The following is a 22,156-nucleotide window of genomic DNA, read 5'->3' as shown; positions in this document are numbered from 1 at the left end:
GTTGAGCGTTTGAACTTTAATGGGGAGTGGATATCCTCATTGTTCAAGTGGCTTCAAGTGGATAATGCTCAAGGATGGGCATTTACCTACATTGGGGGAGAATGTAGGGTTAAGGTTAATGAAGGGTATGGGGCCTTCATTATCGTGTTGGTCACAACGAGTGAAGTTGTGAACAACGATGAGCAACTCTTCAGGGGGAGAGTTTTCAACAATGGGGCATTTGTTGAAGAGTGCCCAAAATTGAGGCACGGGTTGATGTGTGCTCAAAGATGGTTTGATGTGTGCCAATAGGGGGAGAATGAAAGGGAGTAAGTTAGGCTTTCATTACCTAGAGGGAGTTTGCCCTCTTAGGGGGAGAATGAAGGGCTTAACTTATGTATTCATTACCTAGTGGCATGAAGAAGGTTTAGGCTATGGGATTAGCCTAACTTACATGTGGTATTGTAAGTGATAGTGTTGGTATTGTCAAACATCAAAAAGGGGGAGATTGTTGGTGCAACATCCCTCAGGTCAAGGTTGACCTGGTTGACCAAACTTGAGTCTTGGTTTGGGTTTCGATGTTTGACAATGCAAGGTTGATTGAAGAAGAGTCAAGTAGGTCAAGGATGACCGGATACTTGACTGGGAAGTCCTAGTGAGTGAAGTCAGGCAGGAGGAAAATCCTGGTGAGTGAAGCCAGGTGAAAGACCTAGCGAGTGAAGCTATGCAATTGGGAAGTCCTAGTGAGTGAAGCTAGGCAGGAGGAAAATCCTGGTGAGTGAAGCCAGGTGAAAGACCTAGTGAGTGAAGCTAGGCAATTGGGAAAGTCCTGGTGAGTGAAGCCAGGCAAGAGAAATCCAGATGGGTCAAGGTTGACCAGACATCTGGTGAGAGTCCAAGTAGGTCAAAGGGATTGACCGGATACTTAGACAGAAAGAGTCCAAGTAGGTCGAAGGGACTGACCGGATACTTGGCAAGAGAGAGAAAAGTCCAAGTGGGTCAAAGGGATTGACCAGACACTTGGTGAGAGAGTCCTAGTTGGTCAAGGGTGACCGGATGCTAGGTCTTATGTACCAACAAGTCATGGTTGACTAGATGTTGGTTTAGGGGGCTTTGGACTTGGTTTTGGGCAAAAACCAAGGTTTGAATTGATCCGTGGATTGATCCAGCAGGTTTGGATTGATCCGTGGATTGATCCAGCAGGTTTGGATCGATCAGTGGATCGATCCAAGCTCTGGATCGATCAGTGGATCGATCCAAGCTCTGGATCGATCAGTGGATCGATCCAGACCTGTCCCAGCGAACAGAGAGCCTCTGGATCGATCCGTGGATCGATCCAGAGGTCCCAATCGATCAGTGGATCGATTGGGACGCTGCTGCTTCGCGCGATAAGCGCTGGATCGATCCGTGGATCGATCCAGGCATGTTTCCAGAGCACAGAGGCGCTCTGGATCGATCCGTGGATCGATCCAAAGCCTCCCCGATCGATTGGGAGCAATCCAATCGATTGGGATTCGACCGTTGGCGTCGTTTATAGCTGTTGGCGTCCTTCAGCATCTCTTCACCGATTCAACTCAGATCTTCACCAGCTCCTCCACAGCTCTCTCCAAGCTCCACCGCCAGTTCTTGAAGGTTCTTGGAGGTTCATCCAAGTCAAGAGGCGAGTTGCAACGAGAAGAAGAAGAAGCTAGGGTTTTTTCTGCATTTCTTGTAAGCTTTTGCTTTATTTTACTACCCTTTCCTTTCTTCTTGTACTGAGAGTCTTGTAGGGCTTCTCCGCCCTCGGTAGTTACCGAAAAGGAGTGTTTTCATAGTGGAGGGTGCGTGCGTGGTGTGGATCCTTGGATTAGTCATCTCCGTTGGAGGTGGATACCAAGTAAACTCCTAGTGTTAGCGTGTTTGTGTTTGTTTATGTATTTTCCGCTGCGCATTCTTGAAGAAACAAGCAACACCGAGCAACGAGCACGCGACGAGCTATTCACCCCCCTCTAGCTACTTTTGGTCCTAACAGATAGACTACAAGCTAAGGTGAAAGTCCCGGTGAGTGAAGCCAGGCAAGGGAAAATCCAGATGGATCAAAGATGATCGGACATCTGGTGTTGGGAAGTCCAAGTAGGTCAAAGGATTGACTGGATACTTGGCACGAGGAAATACAGATAGGTCAAAGGGATTGACCAGACATCTGATGGAAGTCCAAGTAGGTCAAAGGGAGTGACCAGATACTTGGCATGAATAGAAAAGTCCAAGTGGGTCAAAGGGATTGACCAGACACTTGGTGGGAAGTCCTAGCAGGTCAAAGGAGTGACCAGATGCTAGGCATGATGTACCAACAGGTCAAGGTTGACCGGATGTTGGTTTGAGAGGCTTGGAACTTGGTTTTGGGCAAAACCAAGTGTTGGATCGATCGGTGGATCGATCAGAGGCGGATCGATCGGTGGATCGATCCAAGCCTTTCCTAGCAGAGACTCGGATCGATCCGTGGATCGATCAGATGTCCCAATCGATCGGTGGATCGATTGGGGCCTGGAGTAGCATGCGGGATCGATCCGTGGATCGATCCAGGCGTTCTCCCAGCAGAGACTCGGATCGATCCGTGGATCGATCCAAAGCCTCCTCGATCGATTGGGAACATTCGAATCGATCGGGATCCGACCGTTAGGCGTCGATAAAGGCCGCAGCGATTCCTTGCAACTCTTCACGATTCACTCCGGATCTCTGCCGGCTCCTCCAGCACTCACAAAGCTCGGATCGCTTCTTGAAGGATCTTGGAAGGTTTCCAAGTCAAGAGGCGGATCAAAGCCAAGAAGAGAAGCTAGGGTTAGGGTTTGTACTCATTGTAAGCTTGTAAGCTTGTATTTCTTGTATCCTTTCCCTCTCTTCTTGTATTGAGTCTTGTAGGGCTTCTCCGCCCTTGGTAGTTACCATAAAGGAGAGTTTTATTTAGTGGAGGGTGTGTGTGTTGGTATGGATCCTTGGATTAGTCACCTCTTGTGAGGTGGATACCAAGTAAACCAACCGTGTTAGCGTTGTGTGATTGTTTCTTTGTATTTCCGCTGCACATCTTTGAAGAAACAAGCAACGCCAAGCAACGCCGAGCAACGAGCGAACGCGACGAGCTATTCACCCCCCCCCCCCTCTAGCTACTTTTGGTCCTAACAATCTCAAGCTCCTTCTTATAGAGCTTGGAACAAATCAGTAAGCTGATTTGCCCGTTACCAGTCGACTGGTCCTTGCACCAGTCGACTGGTGTCAGCCCAACGGCTCTCTCAACGGCTCTCTACAGTGCACCAGTCGACTGCTACAGTCACCAGTCGACTGCTACAGTACTGTTACAGTAACGCTACAGTACTGCTGCAGTGACGCTACAGTACTGCTACAGTGAACCCTAATTTTAGGATTTTACCTCGAGTACATTCACTCAGCACTCGTTCTCGCCCGACCAACCTAGACCTAGCCTTCTAGCCTCCTCCATCAGCCTTGCGTCCCTCGGATGCCTCCCCATCCTTCACGTCTTGCCTTCTGGAGCTTCCATCGGCCTTGTCATTGTTGTCGGGTCTTCCTTTGCCAAGAGGTCGCGCCTCCGGGACTTCATCCATTGCCAAGTCACACTTGGACTTACGTTGCCAATACTACATGCTCGGACTTACACCGCCAAGACTCATCCTTGGACTTTCCTCCTTTGCCAAGATCACACTTGGACTTACGTTGCCAAGACTACATGCTTGGACTTACACCGCCAAGACTCACCCTTGGACTTTCCTTGTTATACCTGTATCCTGCACACTCACAATGCATATCAAATACAACAATAAACCTAACTTAAACCTTTGCCCAAACATCAAAACCTAGGGCATCTAGATTGCTTCAACATAAACCTCTTTCAGGTGGTCCGACCGGCTCTAGGGCCAACCGGGAGTAGATTGAGAGCTGTGCCTATCAGAAGTTCTAGGAGCCGTGACATGAGAAGTGAGAGATCGAGCTCTATTCAGGAGGTCCGACTGGCTTTGGGGTCGATCGAGAGTAGATTGGGAGCTGTGCCTATAAGAAGTGAGGGATCGAGCCTCACTCAGGGGACAACGACCTGATAGGACACGTATTCCCCGATCTTGACCACCACCTCTTTTTGACTCTTGACCGTCACCTTTTTTTTTGACTCTTGACCGCCACATTACCTTAACTATTGGCCTCACCCTAGCCCTGGGGCCAGCCACTATACACTGTATCAACTGAGAACGACCTTAAACCAATAGTCAATGATCCTATCTGAAAGCTGCAGAGATGACGTGTTGGGCAAGTGGTTGTACTATTGACTGGGGGAAGACTTTAAACTAGAGAAAAAGCTGATGAGCTGGAGCAAAGAAAGGACTCTGAGTGCCTCCCTCCTCCGAAAAAATAAGCTAACAGAATGTTAGAGCGAGAACCAAGAAAGAGGTCCTTGGCGTAGGTACTCCGACGCTCAAGTTAGTACGGTGATCGAGCGAAAATTGGAACAAAAGATGAACAATAGTTTTAGAGCGTGTCCAAGCGTAAGACTGTTGTCAAGCGCGCACCTGTCCAGCAAAGAGGACTCCCTTTATATACCACCTTTCATAACCTCTATAATCATGAGGTGACAGAGAATGTCGGGTGTCAGATGCTGTCAAGTAAGGGGAAGATGTACAACCTGCGAGATGTACAATCACCGCCTGAGAAATTTTCCATTAACTGTATGTGCACCCCTTTTGTAACTTACACCATAACGAGGCAAGTAAGAGAACATGCTGTCATAATGTATTAGATAATGGAAGGTGTATAGTCACTTTCGAAGAAGGTTCAATTGAATGCTCATGTTATAATAGAAGAATATTCTCTAATAAATAGTTGTTACTCTCTGACAGGTTGTTGTGATTTTCTGACAATGTTGTTCCCTAAAGATATTCTGACGAGATATTTGACCAACAGAATGTATATTATACGGGCAGATCGATACATAGGAGGCAGGGAACTGAGTCCCTTAAGGTCGTCCGACACTTGGGCCGCTTGGCTATATATTGTGGGCTGCTGGGATCTGATATTGAAGCAATAGAGAGCCAAGTCCCCTAGGCCCGGTTGGTTCTATGACTGACCGGTCATAAGCTGGGGTACTTGTCTTTGAAGAATAGGGAATTAAACCCCGAGAGATCCGATCAATACTTTTAGTCGATCGTCCATATGTTGAGAGGCTCATCCTTGAAATGATAACCTGAGATCTAGAAGTCCGGTCGGATCCACACTGAGAGTTGCTTTGCATATTTACTCTGATATGACCAACACTATAATTGACCAGCTATATGAAGGAGGACGGACACATGAGAAATGAAGACCCGCAGATTCAATCAGTTGTTGGATTGACCAACATACTGAGATTCTTGTACTCTAAGAATGAGAAGTTAGGTCCCCTGAACCCGATTGGATATATGACTGATTGACCTTGTGGTGGACCGGTCATCTCTTAAACCCGGTCGGCTCATGGATGACCAGATATATACTAAGTGTCTTAGTGCAGGAGTGAAATACTAGGTCCATCGAGTACAACCAGCTCTAGGTCCGGTTGTCCTCCAATTGAAGTCCTTAGTGCTGGATGAGAAGCGAAGCCTTGCTGAAAGTGACACTTTGACCACCTCTCCTTGATTTTGACCGTCATCTCACCTTGACTTTGACTACCACGTCATATCTGGATCCGCTTGTAACATCCTGTATCAGTCAAGATTGCTGCCTTTTTTTTTCTTAATGGTAATTAAGCTGAGATGAAAAGTCTTGGGATTTATTCTTCCTTGCAATAATGTTTGCAGTTGGTCATCTTCCAGAGCCTCATTGATGGGTATTTAGAGAATGGGTTAGCCTAGCATTGCTGAAAGCAAACCAATGACAAGTAAGTAGCTGGGATATATAAACAAGTCGTTGAGAGCATTATGATCATTAAAACCCAAGAAACATGTTCTGAGCTTGCATTTACACACAAGAGTGACTACTAACCGATTCTTAAACTCAGATTATGCTGAAGTGAGGAGCTACAGAGAGAGCTCAGATATGTTTGATGTCACTAGGGACAAAGGCTTGCTACCTAATGTTATCAAGAGGTTGCCCATGTTTAAGATAAGTTGTGATGAGATCATCGATTCATGTGGAAGGAACGTATGCTGTGTCGTCTGCTTGCAGGTACTCTTTTTTTAGTTTAGAATTTCTTCTTTTTTCATGATCGTTTGTTTTCGCAGGATTTCATTGATGGAGATACAGCAAGAATGATGCCGATGTGTAACCACATTTTCCATGTGGTGTGCATTGATGTGTGGCTTGTGAAGCATGCTTCCTGCCCTACTTGTAGACAAAAGGTTCTGCAATTTGAGATTTCTTGAGTGGATGATCTCTCTCTCTTCTAAGTAACACTTTACGTAATCTTGAGAAAGAAAAATATACTTTAAAGGATCTATCAATCATGTTAAAAGATCTTTCAAGTTGAATGGGTGGATGAATGAAGATTAATAGATGGATGAACAAATAATATTATTTAGTTTATGTTTTTGCTTATTGGTTTGGGTAGATGGATAGAATGGTTCCTTCATTTGCTTGTGTAGTTATTTGGAGTGATAAGTCAATAAAAGATGAATAATAAATACTATTAAATACTATGCTTCTTTATAACTCCTGTGGTCTTTTATATCTCATTCCACAAGTCAATCAATCCTTTGCAATCTATCTTCATAGTGATGATTAACTATGAAGAGTAACAATCCAAAGGTTTACAACAATTAGACTGAAGAATGCAAGAAATTTCTATCAAAATATGAAACTCCAAAGGCCTTCTCCTTTATCGAGTATCTGCATCTACTAGACAAGATGAACCAACCTCTGTTACTCTTTCCTAAACTATTTCACTAGAACTTGTTCAACAACTTATAAAAGCAAATCATACATCTAGTTTTAGTAAGGGCAATCTCGCCGGAGTGTGACCGATCATATGTTTGAAACGTACACTTTTTACTAGGGTTTGTTCACTAAGAATAAGCATTCTAAAGTTCCTTTCACTAACTCTTGTTAATGTTGTGGGGGACCTCCACGAAGGTCTCAGAGAAGGGGCGCCAGCTGACCACCGCCTCCTGCGCGCGCCGGCCGGCCGGCGGCACCTTGGCGGCCTCCACTAGCTTATTTATGAGCAGTGAACGTTTGATTGTTGTATCAGCTTATTTGATACACGAATATCTGATTAGATTCTGTCTTATTAGTTTTTGTCATGCAGCTCTTTTCCTGCTTATCCAGTGACTGAGCGAAACAGACCCGATCAAGATAAGGCCAGGAATTTAGTGGCTCCAGTTGGGCACCGATTTTTGGCCTTGCCACCGGCAGCTCCGCCACTCCTGTCCTCGTCCCCCATGGCTTCCATCTTGGGATCGCCAGCTTTCCTCATTCGCCCATTCACAAAGCCACAGCTCGCGTGCTCGCAACCACCCCGCTCTCAGTCTCAGTCTCAGCCGCCTCCGGTCGAATCCCAATCCCAACCCCAACCGCTGGCGCAGCCTTCGACGGCTACTCCACCCCCTCCGGCCCCTCAGCAGAAGCCCAAGTTGGGCTCCGACTCTACCGACTGGATCACCTCGAGCTTGACCAGGCGGTTCGGCCTCGGTGCCGGCCTCGCGTGGGTCGGATTCCTCGCCGCTGGCGTCGTCTCCGAGCAGATCAAGACGCGCTTCGAGGTCTCTCAAGAGCAAGCCAACACCAAGTAGTTATTACTCCTCCGATTCCTCCGTTTCCCATGCTACTTTAATTTACAATCAAATTTACTAACTTCGACTTGTTCCATGAGAACAGAGTCCTGGACAAGGAGGAGGAAGTGGTGCTACCAAATGGCATCAGGTATACTGAACTGAGAGTGGGCGGCGGCGGTTCGCCGAGGCCAGGGGATCTGGTGGTGATTGACCTCCAGGGTAAGGTGGTCGGCGCCGTCGAAGCGTTCGTGGATACATTTGGAGAAGGGAAGAGGCCCCTGGCATTGGTCATGGGCTCCAGGCCTTACACCAAGGGGATGTGCGAGGGCGTCGAGTACGTGCTGAGGTCGATGAAGGCCGGGGGGCAGCGGAGAGTGACTGTGCCGCCGGCACTGGGCTTCGGGGACGAAGGCGCCGACTTGGGCTCCGGAGTAAGAATCCCTCCCGCCGCCACGCTTGAGTTCGTCGTGCAGGTGGATAAGGTCTCCATTGCGCCTTCTTGAGCTCGATATGGCTCCATCCATGGCATTGCGCCTTCGTCAATGTGGATTGCGACTGTTTAAATCGCGCTCATAGATTAATGAGAAGCGAAAACTTAATGCATGATCAGAAATTACTATCGAATATGAATTGCTTGTCTATTATGTTAACAAGCAAGATTGTTACTATGAAATGTCATGGAAAGATCGTTTAAGGCACTTAATTAAAAAAACATTGTTATTTAGTGGAAGTGATTTTGATATATGATAAATAGGTTAAAATTAGATATATTATTTGTCTAATCTTTCTATTAAGTGTGTAGGAGTTCACTGGTCTGAATGACTTGATATCAGCTTAAAATTCAACTAGGTCAGCGGGACCTGATAGTTGGTGCGAAGTCCAAATAGGTCCGCGGAGCTCGATATCTGGCAGGAAGTCCGATTGGGTCCGCGGAACCTGACAATTGGCCGAAGTTCAGTTAGGTCTGTGGACCTGACAACTGACAGGAAGACCTGGTTGATTGGTAAGCGAAGGTAAGTAACTGGAGGAAAGATCCAGTGAGGACACGTTCCTCATTGAGAGAACTGTGAGCGTAGGTCTAGCTTAGGTCTATTTAGAAAACCTAAGCTGAGACCTTGACTAGATTCTGGTCTCAAGGAGACAAGATATAATTACTACTCATATTTTATTATGTTGTGCCAACTCTATTTTGCAGGGTAAAATATATTTTCTATTGTCTGGACTAACCTTTTTGTAAAGAAGAAGTTGTTAAAGAAAAAGAGAATTTGGGCGCCCGGACCAGATTCGCCCGGGTGAGGCCGCAAGCACCCGGGCAATCCGGGCATCTGGAGTCGGTCCAGGCGCCCGGACCCAAAAATCCATCCAAAAGCTAATGTGGAGCGCGTCGACTGGTTGAGTCGGTCTAAGCGTCCGGAATGGACCTATATAAAAGCCTTCGACCAGAAGCTTCAGAACAACAACTACTGTAATTTTCTCTCTTGCGTGCGGCTCCGAAAAAACTCCGATGACATCAAAAAAACTACTCTAAAGTTCGAGGAGCGAAGAGTCCTTCAGATTTTCTTTCTGTGTTGCTAACATTATTTTTTTCAGTTCTTGTATTCGATTCCTGTAATACATTTACGAACTAATAGTGGATTTCCCAAAGAAAACATTCTACAAGTGTGAACCTTGGAGTAGGAGTCGTCGAAGGCTCTGAACCAAGTAAAAAAAACTTAGTCATACTAGTACTATCTTTTTACTTCCATTTTTACTGCATAACTTAATTTTAAATTGAGTTTTTTAAGATCGCTGTTCACCTTCCTATAGCGTCTTTCCGATCCTATAAATTTCACTATTCTTAATTTGATGTACTATATTTTGCACAATTTTTTTAGTATCACTCAAATGATGATTGTTTATTTATGCATGCACATTTATTTAATTTTTTAAAAATTAAATCATATATTTAATTTATATCAATTAATTTTGGGTAATGGCTCCATGAAAATTTTCTCATATGGTCTATTAATCTAGTATTTTTAGATTAATCATCTATTAAAATTAATTTATCCATGAATTTATTGAAATTTAGATCCAATTTTTATGATGTTTCAAAAATTAAGGACTACGGTAGCGTGTGTTCTTAAATGAGGAGCCAAGCCCAAAAAAGCACTCCCAAGTTGTCCTGGATCACGATGATCTAACTGTGAAACACTCAGGGTGCGTTTGATTCAAGTCATCATTTATAATCTTGGTTATGTGATTACCAGGTAATCACATAACAAAGGTTATAGGGAATACAACATAACTTATTAGGTATTTGGTTCGATTAAGATTATACAATTATTTAATTTTACATTTACTAATTTATCCTTTTAACTTTTTGAATTAATTTAATTCAATTAAAACCTTCCTCCTCCTCTTATCTATGCTTTTCCAAACGAGAGCGGAAGGAAGGAAAAACAAAAAAGGAAAGCAGTCAAAAAAGGGAGAGAGACGCTCGTTGTTGTGTTCGTCTTCCTCCATCAGCCCCTGCTGTTGCTCCCGTGGGCACAATAAACTTCTTCACGCTTCTGCTGCTGTTTCCCTTACTTGTTTCCGCCACCCCGCCTCCATCTCCGCCGCCGCCTCTTACGCCGGCGGGGCGCAGCCGGGAAACCCAGGGGGAGATCGACGCGCTTACAGCGTTCAGGCTCGCACTCCGTGACCCTCTCGGCGCGCTCGACGGCTGGGACGAGGCGTCTCTCTCCGCACCTTGCGACTGGCGCAGCGTCGCGTGCGAGCCGAACGCCGCTCGCATCGTCGAGCTCCGACTCCCTCGCCTTCGCCTCTCCGGCCTCATCTCTCCTTGGCTTGCTGACCTCCGGCTTCTGCAGTGTCTGAGCCTCCGGCTTCTGCAGCGTCTGAACCTCCTCATTGGCTCTGTGCCCGCTGCCTTTCTTCAAGGTATCCGCTACCTGGACCTCTCCTCTAATGCATTGGCCGGCCTTGTCCCGGCCAACCTCTCTTCCGCCGCCACGCAGCTCCAGTTCCTCGACCTCTCCTACAACCACCTCCGCAGCATCATCCCCGGAGACCTCGGCCGTCTCCCTGCGCTTTCTTTCCTCTACCGTGGAAACAAAGCTTTCCTCTTTGGGCAATTTTGGAAAAAAATGTTGATAATCTCGGAATCGTAGAAAACCTAAGGTTTTCAAGATTTTTTTATTCCTGGTTCTATTCCCTAATTGCTGATGTGACGGTAATGTTACATTACTCGGAATTGTCAATTACTTAAACCAAACAAGATTATCGTTGATAACCAACTAAGGTTATCAGTGATAACCCCGAACCAAATACGCCCTCATAGTCAGCCAGTTAAAACGAGTTAAATATATATTCACGTGTTTTATTCCATTGCACTGGAAGCTTAAATTCGAGAAATCTATCAAATTAATTAACTACCTGCCCAAAACGATCATTTAACCTTTTATATTAACTAATTGGAACATTTATACCATCTATTACAATTCCAAAACTGAAAAATATCTCCGCTTGGTCGTCGTAGCATGAAACGTCTCCCGTGACTATAAAATTGAATGCGGCTGCCATGATTTTTCGGTTAGACTGCTTAGGCCGCGAGCTCATGTCTTTGAAATCACTACCTGAGATTTTTTTTTTTTTAAATATAATACTTTTATACGTTTTCTATGTTACTGAAAAAAGTATTGATAAAAATACCAGTGTTAAAAGTCCTTTTAAAGATAACGTATAAACAATGCTATCAGTTTTTTATAAAGATAATATTTTTACCAGCTTAAAAAATATTATTATTTTTTTTACTAAAGATAAAAATTAAGGGTGTCAATTCGGGTGGGTCGGGTCGGGTTGGGTCGGGTTAAATTTTTTTTTTTTTTTTTATAACCCAACCCGAACCCGACCCGAACCCGAATTCAACCCGAAACTCCTAAACCCGAACCCGAACCCGCCCAACCCGAACCCAACCCGTGTAACCCGAAAATTCGATTCAAAATGACTTTTTGGAGTTATTTTCCCTATAATTCTTCACTTTTATCTCAATATTTCATCATTATCATACTAACTTGATATTAATATACATAAAACATCTTAATTTTCAAAATAAAATTTGATTTAACCCTAAAAAAACCCCACTAAACCCTATATTTGGGTCAACCCGGGTCAACCCGGGTCAACCCGAACCCGACCCGACCCAACCCGAAAATCTTCAACCCGAATACCCTCCAACCCGAACCCGACCCGAACCCGAAAATGTCCAACCCGAACCTGATTTTTTTCGGGTCGATTCGGGTTGGGTCGTCGGGTCGGGTTCATTTTTGACACCCCTAATAAAAATTATTATTTCTTCTATCTATAAAATTATTATCTATTATACAAGATAATTACTTTATTAAATCCTTATAAATTATACCAATTAAAATATCATAAAAATATAACTCATCTATCTGACTATTAAAGTAGAAATATATCATATAATTTAAATACAAAATATATAAACATAATCCATAAACTTAGTATCCATGTCAAGTTCATATAAAAGTAAAAAACTCTACTCACTATATATGCATATTAGTTACAATATATTTTACTTCTTTGATTGAATATTTATGATAATATTACATCGTTTTGAAAATATTTGAGTATCCGTTTTGATAAAATAAAAACCTCACTTTTAATTTTCCACATTCATTTGCGAGAAAAAAAATTATTACATTATAATTAAGATGAAGCAGCTCACATAATCAATATATTAAAAACCCCAGATCTTCCTGTGAGTTGTTAGGTCAGCAGACCCAACTGGTCTTCAGCCAGTTATCAAATCACATAGATCCAGTTGGACTTCTTGTCAGATATCTGGTCACTGCTTGACCTATCTAGATTTCATGCCAGTTATCAGATCCTCAGACCTAACTGACCTTCAGCTTGGTGTCAAGTCATCTATACCTGCCAATTTCTACACACTCAGTAAATAGGTTAGATAATATAATATCTAACTTTAAACCATTTGTTATTAATCAAAATATAAGTTTGATCATCGGTGCTAACTACACCAATAGTCATGATACAGATGTAACGAGCGGACTCGGGAAATGATGTGACAGTCAAAGTCATGATGATATGACGGTCAAAGTCAAGATGACGTGGCAGTCAGGGGCAGGGGAAGAGGGCATGCCCCACCTGACTTTGGCACTCACCCAGCATTAGGTCTCTGGGTCCAACTCGACCGGATTACAAGACGGGCAGTTAGAGGTCGGTTGGTCTTTAAGCTGGTCAATTATAAGAAGCCTAGTACTTTACTGAAAAGCTAACACGTTCGGTTATTCAATAGCCGACTGGTTTTAACGAGGCCGGCCAGAATGTCCGATCTATCTCACGATCGACCAGCCATAAGTATGGTCAAGGTACAAGTCAGCCTCCTCGAGGCTCATAAATCTCTTTATGTATGCCTGGCCAATTAAAAGGTTGGCCATGCTCAGGGTGCTTGAGGCTCACAAAGCTCTATATGCATGCCCGGTCAGATAAAAGGTCAGCCGAGCTTTAGACACTTAATCTTATATTACTACCTGGATGAATTTCTAGCAGGCAAAGGGTATCAGGTGGGTTTCCAGGACACACGGGTCATCATATTATTTCTTAAATGGATGTCTAACATAAGACATAACAAAGCAGATTATATAGAACATAACTGGCTACTCAAAGCAGAGACAGACATAAAGGTGGTTGGCCTTATTGGTCGACCAAGATATACGTGGCAGACAATATCCTAACAACTTGTCATAATAACAACTATGTGTCAGAGAATATTCTTCAGGAACCTTCTTTAAGAATTATTGTGTCTCCCATCAGCCGACCATTTATGATGACATATTCCTTCAACAACCTCAGCAATGACAAACTATAAACGACAAAAGAGGTATACATATGGATAAGTGAAAGATTTTTTAGACAATTAGTGCATGTTGCCTAGGTTGTGCACTTTCCTTTCCCTAACAACCTTTGACACATATGACCACCTCATGATTACGGAGATTATATGAGGTAGTATATAAAGGGGGAATTTTCTCCGAGGCAAGGGTTCATTCTTTGAACATCTGCAATTTACTCTCATGCATGTTCTTACTATTCTTCATTCACCCGCTGGAATTGTACTAATTTGAGCATCGGAGGGCATTCGTTAGGGACTCCCCCCTGATTTCAAGGCATTGACGGTTTGTTGGCTCATCTCCATGTGCACAGGATCAAAAGGAGGTTCTTCTGTGGAGTGAAAGGTCTTCTCTCGGTCAACCATCAATCCACCGTGCTCAGCGTTCCATCTCCACAGTTTTTAGACAGGATCAAATTCCGCATCGTCTATAGTAACTTTTGCCTAAATCTAAGGATCAGAGATGGAAGAATCTAGATGACTCATTATTGTTACCTTAACACAAGAATATCTTGATCTGCTCATCAACGCTCAAGCGCTGAAACTATTGCAATAGCAACAACAATAACCATTAGCTACTGGCGGTACTCTGCTGCCACCCAATCTTGTCGCAACAACAATAGCCCATCAGAGAGAGAGAGAGAGAGAGAGGAGTTGGGGAGGAAGGCCTAGTTTATTTGCTGCAGGCGTCCCACTCACTAGTTTCACGCCATAAAGTACTCTTTCGCATGCTACCCGAGCACTTGGGCTAAGAGGGACTACACTAAGAATCCTTTGGAGAAGCGCCTATCCGAGAAAGACGCAGGGGAAAAGCTCCAACAATTTGCAGCTCTCCTGAGCACGTTAGCACACTGTTTTCTCAGAGGGTGTTAGAAGATAAGCTGTCAAAGCATTATCAAACTTTGGCGATAGGGGAATACTCAAGGTCAACTTACCCTGAGGAACATTTCCTTAAATTTGAGCATCCTGCCCTTCTCTATTAATTTACCAACGGGGTAAAGTGCAGGGTGTTCCTCACCACACTTGGTGGCTCGGCGCAAAGGTGGTTTAAGTGACTACCGGTTGAATCCATTCATAGTTTTAAGGATTTTCGTAAAGTTTTTCTCCATCACTTTGCCAGTAGTTGGCGCTACCAAAAAACTCCCCTGAGCCTTTTCTCGCTCAAACAAGGGCCCAAGGAATCACTGAGGGCTTATATTAAAAAGTTCAATCAAGTGGCTATGGACGTCCCTACAACCACTACTAAAATTTTGGTGAGCACCTTTTCCCAAGGGTTGGCTATTAATGACTTCTTCGTGTCCTTGGTTAGGAGACCTCCAAGGAACTTTGATCATCTGCCAGATTGGGCGACCAAATTTATCAATGTCGAAGAGGTGCAGGCCACCTGAAGGAAGGAAGTTACTGCGCTGGCTACAAATCCGACTCCCGAACACCGAGCATTACCAGCTCCTCCACCTAGGGGGCCCTAAGTAGGTCCTCAACATCATCATAAAGAACCATGACCTCAAGATGTGCAGCATGTGGAGGTCGAGCAAGAGAGGTACCCTGAGCCCCCTCGAGGAGCTCCGCAATGGTGGTGCACCTTCCACCAGTCAACTACTCATAAAATACAAGATTGCTATACTTTGGCTAATCGCCAGGGGGCAATCAAAGACTTCACCGGCGCACTTCGTCGCCCAATCATCACCCCTATCGATGACCAAATGGCTTCTCTAGAAGAGATAAGCAGGAGATTGAGCGGCGCTAAAGAACACCACCACTGTCAGTAGTCCGGGCATAAGCCCTTGCCCAGGTCCAACCAGAGCTACCAACCCAGCAAGAGGAAACCCACAATAATGCCACCCAAGGCAACATTCACATGATAATCGGGGGACCGACTGATGGGAGCTCCAACCGAGAGAGAAAGTCACATGCTTGGGGTTTGAAGATTCACGCGATTAGCTGCAGTACAGAGCAGGCGGTCGGGCTTGAAATTATTTTTGGACCTAAAGATTTGGAGGGGGCGGAAATACCCCATGATGACACTTTAATAATTAAGGTTGTCATAACCAATTATAATATTTATCGTACTTTTGTTGATATTGGTAGCTCAGTCAACATCATTTTCAAACAAGCGTTTGAGCAGTTGCGGATAGACTCAAGCGAGCTTCAACCCATGACGACTCCTTTGTAAGGGTTCATGGGTAATGAGGTCTACTCGCTTGGCCAAATAAAGTTGGTTATATCCTTAAGGGAGGAGTCTCTAGTGAGGGCGCGTCTATCAACCTTCATAGTCATGGACGCACCCTCGACCTATAATGTCATATTGGGCCGACCGACCTTAAATGAATTTCGGGCAGTAGTCTCCACCTTCTGCTAGAAAATAAAATTTTCTGTGGATAATCAAGTCGGGAAAGTTAAAGGAGACAAACTAGCGGCACACAAGTGCTATGTTGATATAATAAAAACTAAGGCAAACTCCACACAGAAGATGCAACAAATGGAGGTCAACACCATCCGAGAGGCACCACCCACCCTAGTATATGAGGAGAAAGTTTAGATTCGATTAGGTCAGCCTAAAGCTACTACCCAGATAGCAATCGACCTACCTCCGAAATTCAAAGAAGAGCTTGTTGCGTGTTTAACATGTAACAACAATGTTTTTTGTTTGGGAGCCCAAGGAGATCACGAGCGTCTCTCTCACAGTCATGGAACACGTATTCTATGTCTTCCTTGAAGTCAGGCCAGTCAAGCAGAGAAAAAGAGACTTCAGGACATATCAAAATAAAATCATTAGAGTAAAAGTGGATAAGCTGTTGGAGGCGGGCTACATCCGAGAGGTGCGGTTCCTAAGTTGGTTAGCCAACGTAGTCTTGGTGTCTAAGCCAGGAAATAAATGGAGGGTCTATATCGACTTTGGGGACCTCAACAAAGCTTATCTTAAGAACTACTACCCCTATCGAGGATTGATTAGGTGGTAGATTTGACTTCTGAATGCGAGCTGATTTGCATGCTGGATGCTTATCAAGGTTACTATCAAGTACCACTCGTCAAGGATAATCAAGAAAAGGTTAGTTTTATAACTGATGAGGGCACTTACTGTTACAATGTTATGTCGTTTAGACTTAAAAATATAGGTGTTACTCACCAACGGCTTATAAATAAGGTGTTCCGAAAGTAGATCGTGCGAAACATGGAAGTTTATGTAGATGACATCCTTATCAAGTCCCTCCAAGGGACCAACCTATGTGCTGATGTGGAAGGAATCTGTCAGACTTTAAAAAAAAGGTAGATCCGCTACCTCAGCGGCCCCCCTAGTGCTGGCCCCACGGATATGGAGGGAGATTCATGCAGGTACATAGGCCATAGGCGCATGGTGGGGTAAACCCCAGGTCGTCAGTTCCAAGAAAATGTCAGACTTTAAGACAGTATGGGTTGAAGCTCAATCCTAGAAAATGTCTGTTCGGAACAAAGAGCGAGCAGTTCCTGAGATGCATTGTGACCAAGAGAGGGATAGAAGTCAATACGAGCAAAGTTCAAGCCCTCCGAGACATAGCTCCCTAGGCAATCAAAGAAAGCACAAAGACTGACTAACCGGATCACACCTCTATCTCCTTTCATCTCCTGATCGGCTTACTGAAGCTTGCCATTTTTCAAGATCCTCTGCCGAGCAACCAAATTCCAATGGAATGCTGATTGTGACAAAGCTTTTGAGGAGCCAAAGAATTACTTGTCCGCTCTGTAAGTATCCCGTGGTAGTTTTGATATGATCAACCAAGTCAAGTTAGGTCCTGTTATGTTTTGATGTCCTGTGTCTAAGTGTGCAAGAACTTAAGAGCACAGAAAGTCAAGCGAAAGGCGCAGTTAGCGAGAAGGACGACACGGGAGAGAGTCGACGGGCTCAGTGCATTCAAGGAACGAGGTGCTATGGAAGAGTACGCTGGTGGACAAGAAAGAAGTGCTGCAGTTCCGAGGGATGAGAAGCTGGAGCGGAAGGTTGCTCCAATAGGCCAAAAAATAGGTTTGGGTGAGCCCTATTCCAGATGGATAAAATCACCCAAGCGAGCAGAGCTAGAGCGAGAGCCCAGATCAAAAAGTTAACAGGGAAGTTGACTTTGGTCTGGGCGCCCCCGGGGCGCCTCGCCCAGTGGGAGCCGTATATGTTGGTTGGTCCTAGGAAGATCGTACCGGTTCCACTGTACAAAAATTTTGTACAAGTATCGAACCTTTCCTAAACAACCTATTGTGTTCTTTAGAAATTAAATTAGGAATCGCAAACGAAACTTAACATTATTGATTCTAAATTTAACTTATCTGTTCTTAATGGTTTAGATTTGGATCGCAAGCGGAACTTAACACTATTGATCCAAATCCACCTATGTTATAAAGTTGATTAAATATTTATTTCTAAAATCGGCTCCCAGATCAAACATGGCGAGGCACTAGACCTTCTTGGGTATAGGATCAACCACCACTGCCTCGACAAAGCCTTTAATAGAAATTCAATATTTAATTTCCTAAAATAACATTAGGTTTAACCGAAAAGAACAATCGAATCACAAATCCGAAAAACAAAATAAAAAAAAACACAACTTTGAAACAAATCCGAAACTCTAGAATCATATACCTCTTGTGTTTGGAATTCATACAAAGAAAAACTAGTATGATGCGAAAAATAATTACTAGTTATACCTTTCTTTGTAAGCAAATAACCTCTTGATCTTCTACCGAGTTCCTTTTCTAATCTTGAACGTTGTGTGGGCAATGATCTTCCGAGACGAGAATCACCAAGCCCCTTATTCTCCAAGTTAGATTCGGCCACCACCAATTCTCCAAGAGATGTAGAGGTTCGGCCACCACCACCAAGCTCCAAGAGATGCTAGAAACAATGTAATGCCCGAAAAATTCTCAAAACTATTTTAGAAATATTCTATGATTTTTCTGGAATTTTAGGATATTTTTACAGAATTTTTAGAGTAGCGGAGGTAGCAAAAACAAATAGAAAACGAAAACGGCCTAAGCAGGGATTGAACCCGAGACCTATGGTTTATGGATAATTTTAGTAACCAGTTGAACCCAGCAGGACCGTGCTGAAAGGAAAGGGAATCAACTTTATTTAAGTTAGAGTTGGGGCGAATTAGATCACTTAATATAAATAAGAAATAATTAAGTGAAGGGTTATTTGGGATCGTGATTTTCCTCTCCTCAAACCCTCACCGCCGACTCCCCTTCTCCTCTCCTTCTCTCGGCGCCAACCACAAGAACAACCTAGGGTTCCTTCCCTAAGGGCTCTAGGAGCACCTTCCGGCGACGACTCCGACACGAGGGCGTTCCCCTCCCGAGAAGAACACGTAGACGCGAGAGGATCGTCGAGAAGATCGTCCCCACCGGAAAACCTAGCGACTAGAACCGTAAGGAAACTAGCGTACGAGGTAAGAAACCCCTCACCTACAGTATAAGTAGCTTTCGTTTGATTGCATGCCTTTAGTTTAGCTATATGCAGATTTTTCGGCACTCAGGGTGTGTTTAAACCCTCCTCGCAGATTAGGGATCTAGTTGAGCACCTCTAGATGGGCCAGACACGTTGTTCTCCTTCAGTTGGAGGCTCTAGACGTTGTCGGGTGCCTAGAGGTGGTCTCCCTATTAGAGTGGAGAGTTGGAGCACACCAAGTGTTCGACAAAATGATTAGTGTAGCTAAATACTACCTCGGATATTTTTAACAGCACAGTTAAATGCATTAGTAGCATTTAACTCAGTATATTAGTCTAGTTTCAGCTTACATGGGACTACGGTCCAATGGGTGGGCTTCCACAGTCGCCTCTAGGTTTAGATAACCTAGCTCTAGGTTCATATAACCTAGAAACAGCAAAATAAATAATTAGTAGCTATATTCAGTATTTTATTTTCAGTGGCACTGTACTGGACCAGATGTCCATTGGGTTGGGCTCCCACAGTCGTCCCTAGGTTCAGATAACCAAGTAAACCCTACTAAATGCGGGACTTGCAAACCCGGGTCTAGCTAGGGATGCGCGCACAGCAAGTACAGTTGCAGGGCCCAAACAGCAGCATGATTACTATTTTCACTTATTATGATAATAGCTTTCAAATTCGTAACCTAGTTATGTGAATATAGTTTAAGCTCAGTTTTAGCTCAGTTTTAGTTTCAGTTTCAGTTTAGTTCTCCTAGTTGATACCATGAGATAGCTCCATGCTTAGATTTTATTATGCATGCCATGTTTCAGTATTTATGCCATGTGACTTCAGTATGCCATGCTTTAACAAATTCAGTGCATGATTTTAAATAGCATTTCTTTAAAAACATGTTTGCATCGTTGCATGTTTTAGTGAGGTAGTTGGTTTCTTACTAAGCTTTAAGCTTACAGATTCTATTTCCCTTATACTGCAGATAGAGGTAAGGGAAAGATGGACTAGCAGAGGAAGCTGGAGGTCAATGCAGAGATGGTGTGTGTGGCAGGAACCTGGAATGAAGATTCTTAGGAAGTTTAGCAAATTAAGAACTTAGTTTTTTTTCTTAAGACACTTTTATGCATTTCTAGTGGTTTAAATGCTATGAATTAATAAACCTTGCACTATGTCATGTTAGAATGCTAGTTAGTGGATATTAGAATGTTTTCCATGCATTGTATAATTGTTGTGTGAGGTTTTGGCACGAACTAGTGCTGAAATCAGAGTTTCAGTGTGAAATCAGAAACCCAAATCGATCTACGGATCGATCAGAACTGGGTTGTGCCACTGGATCGGTCAGCTGACCGATCCAGTCGCGAACAGAGAGTTAGCGTCTGTTATGGATCAGTCAGCCGGCCGATCCAGATGCGAACAGTGGGTATAGAAGCTCACTAATCGGTCAGCCGACCGATCAGTGAGCCACTGGATCGGTCTACCGACCGATCAGTGTACTCCTGGATCGGTCGGTAGACCGATCCAGCCGCATACATAAGCCATATAGCCACTGGATCGGTCAGCCGACCGATCCAGAGTTTTTCTCCGTGCCACTGTCAAGCTGGATCGATCACTGGATCGATCCGACAGTCCAATCGATTCATGGATCGATTGAAATGCCTGATTACAGCTAGCAGGACATCCGAGAGGCATAGATTATCTTCCCTAGCATGTGTACAACTCCTAGGTACACCTAGAATATTAAGTTCAGATTTTACAGTAATCAGTTTAGTAAAATTTTAATCAATCCAGATTTCCGCAATAGTAATTTAGCACAGCATAATGTAGCGATCGGCCTCACAGCCTAGTCAGTAGGAGGTGGGTCGTTACAAACAAAGCCTCCTTTCTCTCCTTCTTCTCCTAGCTAGAACCGGCCACCAAGGACTCCTCTTGTGTTGATGCCACCGGCCACAAAGGAGGAAGAGAAAAGGAGAAGAGCTAGAAGCAATAGGGTCGGCCACCACCAAGGAAGAGAGGGAGGGAAATAGAATAGAGTTATTAGCCATGAAGGCACCCCTACCCTCTCTTTTATAATCCATGGTCTTGGCAAATAAGGAAATTTAAATAAAAACTTTCTTAATTCCTTTTGTCATGAAAAGGAAAATTTAATTGATGAAAAATCAATTTCCTTTTCTTTATCTACATGGCCGGCCACCTATAAGCTCCAAACAAGAAAAATTTTAATACAAGAATTAAAACTTCCTAATTTGTTTCCAGAAATTTTAATAAAAAATTTCTCTAATAATTTATCCCTTCATGGTTGGTTATAAAAGGAAATTTCTTTAAATTAAAATCTCTCTTTTAAAACATGTGGATGATTTCCAAAAAGGAAAGTTATCTCTAAAATTAAAATCTCCTTTCAATCTACAAATAAGGAAAGATATCTAATCTTTTCTTAATCTTTTGTAGAAACTTATAAAAGGAAATATTTAATTTTAAAACTCCCTTTTAAATCATGAACATGGTTACAAAAAAGAAAAGTTTTATCAAAATTAAAATCTTCCTATCAATCTACAAATAAGGAAAGATATCGAATCTCTTCTTAATCTTTTGTAGAAAGGAAAATTTTAAATTTTAAACTTTCTTTTAAAACCATGGAATCCACGTAAGAAAAAATTTAAAATAAAAATCCTTTTATTTTGCTTAGGGTCGGCCACACCATGCTTGGGCTCCAAGCATTGGTCGGCCCCTCTATTTGGCTCAATCTTTGGGTCTTGGCCGGCCCTAGCTTGGTCGACCACCAAAGAGTGGGTAAGAAGGTGGGTATAATTCTCTATATACAAGAGGCTACGATAGGGACCGAGAAGAGGAATTGGTTTTGGTCTCCCGATGAAATTAAGCTTCCCGTGTTCGCCCCGAACACCCAACTTAATTTCATCAATAACAATTCATACCACTAAAGAATTATTATTGAACTACCGCACTAATCCCAAATTACATTTTGGGCTCCTTCTTATTATGAGTGTGTTAGTCTCCCTGTGTTTAAGATGTCGGATGCCCACTAATTAATTGAGTTACTGACAACTCATTTTAATTAATATCTCAGTCCAAGAATAGCATCACTCAACCTTATTATCATGTCGGACTAAATCCACCTGC

The 22,156-nt window shown here is 43.5% G+C and overlaps 1 protein-coding gene and 1 pseudogene across 1 annotated transcript; both read left to right on the top strand.

Moving 5' to 3' along the window:
- LOC121980054 overlaps positions 1-6,458 on the top strand; it is a 64,805-nt pseudogene extending 58,347 nt beyond the window's left edge.
- A 736-nt stretch (positions 6,459-7,194) lies between these two features.
- LOC121981959 (peptidyl-prolyl cis-trans isomerase FKBP17-2, chloroplastic-like) lies at positions 7,195-8,424 on the top strand. The gene is made up of 2 exons (XM_042534772.1): positions 7,195-7,714; positions 7,804-8,424. Exons 1-2 carry the CDS (start codon positions 7,368-7,370, stop codon positions 8,201-8,203), a joined length of 747 nt encoding a protein of 248 aa, XP_042390706.1. The 5' UTR covers positions 7,195-7,367; the 3' UTR covers positions 8,204-8,424.
- Positions 8,425-22,156: the final 13,732 nt, after the last annotated feature.

The sequence above is a fragment of the Zingiber officinale genome, chromosome 5A (assembly GCF_018446385.1).
Source record: "Zingiber officinale cultivar Zhangliang chromosome 5A, Zo_v1.1, whole genome shotgun sequence".
In the NCBI taxonomy this organism is placed as follows: Eukaryota; Viridiplantae; Streptophyta; class Magnoliopsida; order Zingiberales; family Zingiberaceae; genus Zingiber; species Zingiber officinale.
The sequence above is the reverse complement of the archived record's forward strand: the minus strand, read 5'-3'. Positions and strand labels throughout refer to the sequence as shown.

What these genes read in the sequence shown, in the direction of transcription:
- LOC121981959 (XM_042534772.1), top strand. Translation starts at nt 7,368, where the DNA reads ATGGCTTCCATCTTGGGATCGCCAGCTTTCCTCATTCGCCCATTCACA. An exon ending in CAAGAGCAAGCCAACACCAA is followed by an intron (nt 7,715 to 7,803) that starts GTAGTTATTACT and finishes CCATGAGAACAG; the next exon opens with AGTCCTGGACAAGGAGGAGG.